The following is a 10313-nucleotide window of genomic DNA, read 5'->3' on the forward strand; positions in this document are numbered from 1 at the left end:
AAGGCTCGGAATAAATCTGAAGTGGGGAATGGAGACAAAAAGGTTGGGAACCACTGGATTAGACTCAGATGAGGCACAGACGGGCCAAGCCTCACCTGCGAAAGCGCAACCCATCGTAAATAGCTTGGAATTTTTAATTAATTAATCACTGATATTAATCGAATGTAATTGTCGCTCTGATTCCTAATATTTAAATATTGATCTACTTCTATAGCATTCGGCTAACAAAACGTTACATTTTAACGGCGGTATACTAGAAAACTACTTACCAATCAAGAACATGGATAGCTACGGCGCTGTTTTTTATTTGAATTTCTAATTTTGAATGTCACTTCCAAGGCAGTTCATTTCTCGGCGTAGCTCAAGAAAACAATGTGTATTTGAAAACTGCATTGTCATACACGCGTCGCCATGTCTGCTATTCTCTTTGACCAATCCAAAATTCCGAGGCGCGCGATGTCGGGTAGTTCAAATTCGCGAGTAATGTTAGTCACCGCCGCGACAGCAATTTAAAAATTTGAGGATTTTGAAAATGGGAAACGAGACGCTGGATACCTCACTGCCTTGACCTCTCAAAGATATGTTCAGGCTGCCACGAGAATAATTATTCTGGACGTAATGAAAAGTTACTAACAAGTTGCTGCAATATTGATAAATCTAACACAGAATTAAAAATTTGTTAAGGAGCCATATCTTATACCCAAAAGAGCCATATATGTCTCGCGAGCCATAGGTTCCCGACCACTGGTCTATACAGATAGTTAAATTTGCGTCTGTTAGAGGCCATCACCAAGCAAATTGAATTTACGAAATGGGTCCCAAATTTTTTATAGATTTTAATTCACCTTTATAATTTTCTTCCCGCGATTAAGGGGGACTTGATAATAGTAGTGTCCCTGCAATCTGAGCACCACCTTATGAATGCGAACCGCAGAGGAAAATGATGCGCCCGTGATGAAATACCAATTTGGAATCGTGTGCGTCTCACGGTCGAAGGTTTTTCTGGTACGTTTCGGTGATTCCAAATTTCAATATATATTCTGACTATATAGCAACCATCCTGATGGGAGGTCAAGAAATAACAACATGCAACAAAGTGATTTATAAAAACCCGAACATGCCTCATCATTAATTATGTGCATGAAATTTTCGAATACTTCCCTCTATCAGCTTTCTACCGATAAATCGGATAACGTGACCTGACAACGGATAAATATTTGATAGCAATATGCGCTACTACCATGATTATTGAAGAAATTCATTCATGCATTTGACAAAAATTCGCATCCTGTCCTACTAGACCGCTAATCCCAATCACTTTTTATCACGCGATATTTTAGTGCATTTTTAGTATACGAGGGCGTTCTACTGCTACAGTTTACAAAATTCATACGCAAGGTATTTCACTAAGAAACAGCGAATGCACATAACACCACAAGGACTGTCTTCGATGTGAAGTCCTCAGTAGCTAATTTAGCATGGATATTCGGCGTCCAGCTGGTCCATTACGGCTGTTGGCTGGAATGCGACCGTACGCTATATATGTGTAATCGAAGTGCGGCCGTGAATAGCAAAAAGGTTGACCACCCCTGCTTTAGTGGCTGTCGAGTGTTGTCAGGTATCATGCGCAGCTCATAGTTCAAAATAGAATGAAAGTGATGATCATGATATTTTTTGCTGCATTTGTATTTCTTCAATAAAATGTTATTTCTTTTGTGGTAACTAAAAACTATGCCCGTCGCTCATGTTAGAGAGCACATCGATAAAACGTGGTTGTTAAACTGCGTTGCCTATTTTTGTCTCGATATTGAAGTCATGCGGCTCGCGGCCCATACGAATTGTGAAAAGTGGCCCGCGACCCGTTTTGAGTTGGCGACCGCTATTGTAGAGGCTGCTACAATTCTGATTGTATCAGCGCATCGATTTGGGACAATGCACGTTGTATATGTACATTGTACAGTAAACGTGCACAGTTTACACCGTTGTATGTATAGTCGAATAGTTTCATCGCGGAACTGCGTCGATGACAATGAAATTGATGCCTATATGATTAGAAAACAAGGACGATACGAGAGAACAGATTATCAACAGTTTGGTAAAACTTGCCTCAATATTGTTTATTGCAGCAGATAAATATAGTTATTTACGCAACGCATTCATACTTATGAAATTAATTCTCACGAATTCAATAATTATCATACCTCCGGCAACAACATCGCTATCTCCAACGTACATAGTTACTGAAAATGGATATTACACAGCAGCCTCCATCGTGAACGACTGGAATGCTGTTAGTAATAGATCGTAAATAATGAACTTGCCGCCATCATGAGTGCAGGTTTCAATCGTAACTTGCAAATGTAATAGTTCGCCGTTGATCTGAAATTGGAAATTGTACGATGATTTCGGTGCTTCGCTAATGTTATATTTCTTCCGTAATACAACTTTCGTCGTTAAACTGTTATATTTTTGTTTCGGAGATTCTATATACAGCCCACGATGCTATTTCGACCTATATGAGGAATTCTTGCTATCCATTAAATTTCCAAAATTCCAACCGCCCATCAACAATGATACTCTAATGAGGCTATGTCGTCAGGGCGTTAGGAATAGATTTTGTGAAGTTTCGTGACTCATGTTGTCCCGAGAACATGTATAGGCCTATATGGACGATGGGAAATACACCCTTTGTTGTATAACTGTTATATCGTCGTTTCGGAAATTCTGTAGGTCTACATCCCGCGATGTTATTTAGACCTTTATGAGGAATACGTGCCTTCGATTAAATTTCCAATTCCAACCGGCCATCATTATGCATTAATGAGGCTATGTCGTCAGGATGTTAGGAATAGATTGGGTGGAGTTTCGTGACTCGTGTTGTCCCGAGAACAATTGGGAACGATGGGGAATTGTCGGCTCTAAAATTCCAAAAGCGCTTCCTCAGCTCTTTCCGAGTTTCAGCAGTTTGGGAAGTGACGAAGGAGACGTTTTGTCTTTGACGGAACATTGCCACGTTGTTACATGCGCACACAACGGCGCTGGTAACGCGTAATAGCAAACGGGAGAATATATACCAGGTGCCGTAAAGCAGTGGTTCTCAACCTTTATGACATCGCGGACCGGTGAAACTTCCAAACAAATGTCCCGAACCTTAAATTTAATTGCGTCAAATATATGTAACTCAAATGTAATATTGTAAATTTCATTCAATCCTTCCTTATTTACATTATATATTTCTAAGAAGTTCTATTGAAGTTTCTGCATGGCGAAGGTCGCGTAGTCTTGAAAACCATTAACTTGATTGTGATTGTTCGGTATACCCTTTGAAAGAAATACGAGTTTACCGTTTGGTATATCGTCTGTTATACTGAAAAGTGTCGTTTAATTGCAATTTAACGAAGTTTGTGTAAAAGTTTCCATAATTTTTATATAAAACTTGACCGAAATGAGTTGTAAGATACTGGAGTTTCATACAACACTGTCACCATTGTGACGTACACCCAAAGTAGACCATGAACTCTCAATTTCACAAACAACCAAACAAGATTCAAAGCTTTCAAGTTCCACACTTCGAATTTAACCCTCAATTAAAGCAGGATTCCTAATTATGAAAATAAGAACCGACATGACCTATAGGGTAATGGGATTGAGATCCATATAACCTACATCTGAATTCGAGCTTCCGTGTACAGAGATAATTGAGCTACTTCAAAATGACCACGCATATGCACGCACTGTGGGAACGGGAGCCGGCTTAGCTATCATTGGTGACAGGCCCGATCAAAAGTCACTTTGTGACTGAACTTGTATCTGAAAGGGAACAGCAGAACTCACACCTAGTTGCCATAAATACTTATTATATTGTTTTCGTTTTGCGCGAAAATCATGTATTAATGGATTTTTTTCTTTAACACTCTCATGATGCACAGTTTATTCTGTACACCAGTAATCTATAGGAATATATTAGATGTGTATTGCATTATATTTTTGTTTTAATGAATCAGCGAAAATTTAGGATTCCTGAAGGCTTGCAGATGACCGTAAGTCAGGGGTGTCATACCCGGGGCCTGCGGACCAAATGTGGCCCGCAAGAAGATTTTAATTGGTCCCATACGAGGTAATTTTCGAAATTAGATATATCATCAAAAAATATATTGCCATGTAGTGTATTCTGAACATGCAAGTCCAACCAAAAGTTTGATTAGTCTGACCGCGAAATTTGGGATGTTGATGACTAAAATATCAGTTCTGACGTATTGGCGTAGCCAGAGTCAACCATATTTTTGCAGACCTTCGTATGATACAATGAAGTATAATTCTTCGCAACATATTTATTTAGCATGAAAGTTTTTGCGTGATGTAATGACACTCGATTTCTTGATTTCAACATCGGTACCATATCCTGAAAATTAAAAATTAAAACTGCGCCTAATTTACAAAATTAAGTCTAACTGCATTTGTAATTATGAGAGAACGTGTCGTCTGCCATGCGATTTCTCTGGTGTGTTCGCAGAAATATAGTCGGAGATGAAATCTTGGCACAAAATTGGCCGAAATCTTCTATATTGATATGCCCAGGCGCCTAATAGTTCTGCCGTTGCAAACTGATCCCAACGATTGACAGAGGCGACCCGAATTATATGCAAGCAACAATATTAGCCGCTTCGTCCGGCTAGGGCATAAATGCACACGGAGTTTTCATGACATAAATGTTATCGACTTTGATGCGTAGGAAGTAAAGTCTTGTCCACACTGTCACCTTATCCGGCTTGCTCTTATCGGACATCAACAATCAACATTCAAGTGGCCCTCGCAATGGTGAGTATATTTACGTGGCCATTTGTCCAAAAAGGTTGACCACCCCTGCCGTAAGTATTCCCCAGCTTGGTAAAGTTAAGAACCATGGGTGTTTGTATTTGTCATGATTACGTCACGCGAACTAAATATTTCCTAAATTTCTTATTTGATTCACATTATACTGAACATATTATTTCGTGTAATTCTGAATTTTTGCACGCCAAATGGCTTATTTCTTATATTGTATCTATATATTTCAACTATTCCTACTAAATCAACGCACTCAGATTTTTGTTAGGCGACGTTCACCTGTCTATTTCTATGTTTTTGTAGTGTCACACCATAACAGTTAATAGTGACGCACGGTGCGAGGATCACGGTTGGGGAGGCACTCACCCTACAGTCAGATTTTCAATTATATAACCACAAAACGGTGGCTTATTCAGTTAGTGACTTGTTTCTTAACACATTAGCACTTTTCATACGCAGGCTACGCAAGAAGGTACTATACTAGTGGTCGGGAACCTTTTTCGTCTGAAGAGCCATGTTAGCCCTATATTTTCCATTTTAACTCCCAAAGAGCCATACATGTCAATCAATTGTTACGACACAATTGAAAATTAGTGACGTCATGGTAGTACAAATTCGAACTCACTACGCATGGGATTAGTCGTGGGTGCCGTATTTTCCATGTAAAAACTGGTAGGCTACTAATCATCCTGTGATAGCGCAATTAATCGTAAATAGCTCAGAATTTATAATAATTGATATTAATCTAATGTAATTATAGCATTGATCGACTTCTAATTCGGCGGTAACATAAACGTTGCAGTACTAGAACGCTACTTATCAATAACGAACGTGGATAGCGAAGCGTTGTTGCTAATTTGGATTTGCAATTGAAATGTCACTTCCAAGGCAGTTCATTTCTCGGCGTAGATCAGGAAGACAATTTGTAATTGTAAACTATATTGTCGTATAGGCGTCACGCGTCACCATGTCTTCTATTCTCTTTGATCAACCAACGTATGGTGCAATCCAAGATTACAGAGCCCGATGCCGGGCACATCGAATTCGCGATGGATATTGGTCGCTGGCGTTACCGCAACTTAAATTTAAGGATTTAGTGAAGGGGTCCGAGCCTTTAACCCTGGATACGCCACTGTCTTGACCTATCAAATACATGCTCATGCTGCCACGAGAATTGTTATTGTGGCCGTTAAGCAAATTTACTAACAAGTTGCTGCAATAGCGATAAAATCGAGTACAAAATTAAAAATCTGTCGAAGAGCCATATCTTCTACCCAAAAGAGCCATATATGGCTGGCGAGTCATAGGTTCCCGACCACTGTAGGCTACTATACGTATTCACAATTGACGGTTTGGATGGAAAATACATAACAGATATATCAGTAAGGGAATGTGTTTGCCCTGCACTACATGCTGGCCGTCAGAACTGTTCACGATTCATACTATACCGTCGGTTTGCGAAGTCGAAAACGCATTGTATGACTTCGATGGCATTGTCGGATTATTAGCTAACAGTAGGTGAGGCAAATCCATCTGTGCCTCACCTGGTCATTGTTTCTCTTCGCTGTCAGTTTACGTAACAATGCTGAATTTCACATTCCTTGGCGATTTTGAGGGGGTTCTGGTGTTCTGACATTAGTAATACTTAGATTTTCGGAATTAGTGCGACAATAGCATTCGCTGATACCAGTTATTATAAATTCTGAACTGTTTATAATGAATTGCGCTTGCAGGTGAGGCTTGGGCAGTCTGAGCCTCACCTCTCCTTTCCCGCTCAGCACCTCAAGGCTACCGCCCGATGGTTGTAATACGACCTACGAACATTTCAACATGGTCGAAATTTGCTGTCTTGCTGGATTTATCTACGGCAATGTATTTCTTATTAGAAATCTCAACTCTTATCAGAAATATGCTTGATATAGAAACAATTTTTCAGTTACTCAGGATTGCTTCGCGGACCGGATGAAATCGTCTAGTGAACCGGATGCGGCTCGCGGGCTGTACGTTTGACACCTCTACTATACAAAAGAAGTTATCGAATATGTATTATATGAAAAGAATCAGAATATGAAGGAGAAAACAGTGAAATAATATGTAGCTATCAACCGTCTTATCAAGTTCACATGGATTTTGAAACAGTGGCATTATAAGTCAAATGATATCGGAAGAAAGGCTGCATTGCTAACTATAGATTGACATGTAAAACAGGAAACAAGATTTTCAAGGCGATCGCCGATGATGAAAGATGTGCCTTATGATATCAAGCTCAGATCTCGGCTGAGATGGCACACGTTCCTTCTCTTTGGCAAGTTTCTGTTTTTCTTCTGATATCGCTAGATTTTCAGGAAGTAGCTCTGTCGGAAAGCGATCCCAGTCGTCGAGTTGATCAGGAGCACAGTAGTAATAAGGCCAGACCTAAAATTGTCAAAACATTACGTTATTAGATGAGACCGATGGTCAACTGATCGTGCATCAGACTGTTTTCAGTCTAATACAGTGCTTTTCAACCTTTTTGAGCTTCATTCGCACTTTTTTTGTAAAATAAATTTCATTCGCACAAACTAACCGAAAATTGTTATAGAAAAAGAAGATGAAAATACAACATTTATTTGCTCAGATGTGCAGCAAATTGGCTACTATGTATCTTAAGATATTTAGTGTCTCATTAAAAAGGTTACTAATTTCGCTCGTTTTGATTTCAACTATTTCACGAAAACCCGTCTACCAGTGCTTGGATGGCCAGGTCTTGATGCCTGTTCTGATATATATTACATGGAAAATATATTAGAGGTCTCCAGCCTCTAGAGCAGTGGTTCTCAACCTGGGGGGTCTCTACCCGATTTACCTCCAATTCAAGCGTGTTTCTCTATATATAGATCGAATTTAATATTTTTAAATTCTCTTACCAACAGTCATAACCTTGCATGCCATCAAACAATCTGTTGGGGTTGCTGGCATCCCGGTTGGATTTTGTGATGTCACGATAAGGGGGCGCGAAAATTTTCACTATCATAAAGGGGCGTGTCTAAAGAAAGGTTGATAACCACTACTCTTGAGAAACTCGATTCGCGATATAATACAATGATGCAAATTCCAACGTCCGCGTTTCCATTCCTTACAACGCATTCACAGGGTTGATGCCAATACATCACTAAAACGAAGGGAGCATAGAAATATGCCAACTTGAACCATCGTTAGAGCCACTGCCTTATAGGCTTATAACCTTATTAATCCGCCCAATCATGGTATCATTGCCAATTCCGCCGTTTGCGAATAAAAGGTGCAGCTAGAATAGAATCCCTATGATCCGTAATGTAATGTAACACACTACTGTGTATATACGCTGGTTAATGGAGTAAGCAAATGAAAAATAAGGCATAGATTTTGAGGTAGTTTGGGAATGGGGAATTTGGGTGCGGCCCGCGAGCGATCTGAAGTGTTGAATCCGGACCGCGACGTCAGTTGAGTTTGACACCCCTGGTCTAATTAGATTGCAAGAACGGGACGATTTCGTGCCGTCAATGGAGCCTGTCCATGTCGAATGGTTTGGCCATCCAGTATCGGTCATTTTGTGGCCAAGGGTTTGTCGACGCTTATGTTTTGGCATTGCATCTTATCAGCGGTTTGTTGATCTAAACTTTCCGTCTTCCTGTGACCCGACGCAGAAGGGGTTGGCCTCGAAATGAAAAAGTCTCATAGACCCGAACTCGCTCGTTGCACATCCCTAGTCCCTACAGTAATTCATCCCAACTGTCTTAGACCATGTTTTCCAGAAAAACCAGTCGGGCAAATCTTATCCTGAATTATCATGATAAAGCCATATTTTCTGCGTGTCTCGCTTATTCGCTCCAGTACCCAACACCGTGACCTTAGATTTGTAAAAACGATCGCAGAATTTTTGCAATAAATTCAACAAATATTACATACATATTAACAAATAGTTCTGGCACCGTGTCGACCCAAAATTATACCTTTCGCAGTCCATAATTCAATAACCCTTGAAGGGGTAAAATTTGCGTTACAGTAACCTGCAAATGGGAGTCTGTGATGACGGTATTTACTATTATCCTCGTGCCTCCCACTAATCGAACAGGTATTACGAAAGTATGATGATTGTTTAGCGTAAGTAAGCAGAAAGTCAATTTAACGTCATTTTCCCAGCCTGCCGCAGGCTCAGACGGGCTGTACGTGTACGTCTGCCACTACACCAGCTTCCAAACCAGGCCTTTCGTTACGTAATAATTAGAGTGCGAAAATATAAATTAACTACGGCTTGTGAGAGCTAGGTGCGTCGTAAGTTAAACAAATTTTTACAATTGTGTCGCAACAACAAAACTTACACTGCTCTTCCTGTAAGGTTTATTTGAATTATTCCAGGCTAGAAAAATTAACAATTATTATTCACGATTTCCGTTCGCACTCATCCGGGATTTTCATTCGCACCGTTCGCACCATGCTCGTCATTCGCACTGCAATTTTTTTCATTCGCACAAGTGCGAACCGTCACACAGGTTGAAAAGCACTGGTCTAATATATCAAAGCAAGCTTAGATGATTAGTTAATTGCATGAAAGTAGGTAAATCTGGAGTGTTCAATTTCACCTTCAATTCCCGTAGCATGTGGATTGCTTCTTCGCCTGTTTTCCCGTTCAGCGAAACCCCAAGAAAACGCGCAACCCATTCGGGTTTTATAACATTCCCAAGTTCGTATGATCTTCTCTCGGAATAAACCATCCAATTCGTTACACTGAAAGCGTGGACTTCCATTTTCTTGTTCGTGGTCGCTTGTATAGTCGCAGATAAAACTGTAGAATTAACAACCCTATGAGTGGCTTATATACCGCTGAGGCATACGCAGACCGAAAATGATGTACGGTCGGTCATTAAGGTTATAATATGAAGTAATGAGAAAGTCGTTTCTACACAATACTGCACGAGTGTTAATAATAGCAGACCACCGTCGCGGAAGTGTAAAGGCGGAAGGCCTACTGAGCCTGCTGATCGTGGTGTCATCAATCAGTAAATCGATAGGGTTTAATTCGTCCTCTAAAAAGAAACAAAAACTCAACTTGGTTATCGCAAAGTGATCTGCAAAACCACCGAGTCAGAGGATATACGGCAGTTGTTCTTAACCTTTTCAGACCGCGACGCAAATCTGAGTTTTAGTGGCATTTCGCGACCACCCAAGCCTCGCACATAAAAATGCAGTAGTGCAGCCTACTACGATTTGACGGGCATGTATGACAAGATTGACACGCGAACTCGCATCCAACTCTGTTTAGTGGCTGCACATTATATAAATAACTACAAAAACCGAGGCATGGTATATTTTGCAATTGCTCTCCTCATCAATAGAACGATGTACGTGATTGAGGTTCTCTTTCGTGATTTCACACTAACAAGAGCAACGACTGTCGCATAAATAGCTTGTTGACATCTGAATGGGAACGGAAATAGCGCTTTCTGCCACGCTTCTGTATTCTGACA

The 10313-nt window shown here is 40.3% G+C and overlaps 1 protein-coding gene across 1 annotated transcript; it reads right to left on the minus strand.

Annotated features, from left to right (window-relative positions):
• Positions 1-6854: 6854 nt before the first annotated feature.
• On the minus strand, positions 6855-9650 carry LOC145450790 (uncharacterized). Its single transcript, XM_080329297.1, has 2 exons — positions 9429-9650; positions 6855-7242 (listed from the first exon to the last, which is right to left on the minus strand). The coding sequence occupies exons 1-2, from the start codon at positions 9591-9593 to the stop codon at positions 7048-7050; spliced, it is 360 nt and encodes a 119-aa protein (XP_080185423.1). The 5' UTR covers positions 9594-9650; the 3' UTR covers positions 6855-7047.
• Between the last annotated feature and the right edge of the window lie 663 nt (positions 9651-10313).

The sequence above is a fragment of the Botryllus schlosseri genome, chromosome 11 (assembly GCF_051294905.1).
Source record: "Botryllus schlosseri isolate E-star chromosome 11, Bs_hap1, whole genome shotgun sequence".
In the NCBI taxonomy this organism is placed as follows: domain Eukaryota; kingdom Metazoa; phylum Chordata; class Ascidiacea; order Stolidobranchia; family Styelidae; genus Botryllus; species Botryllus schlosseri.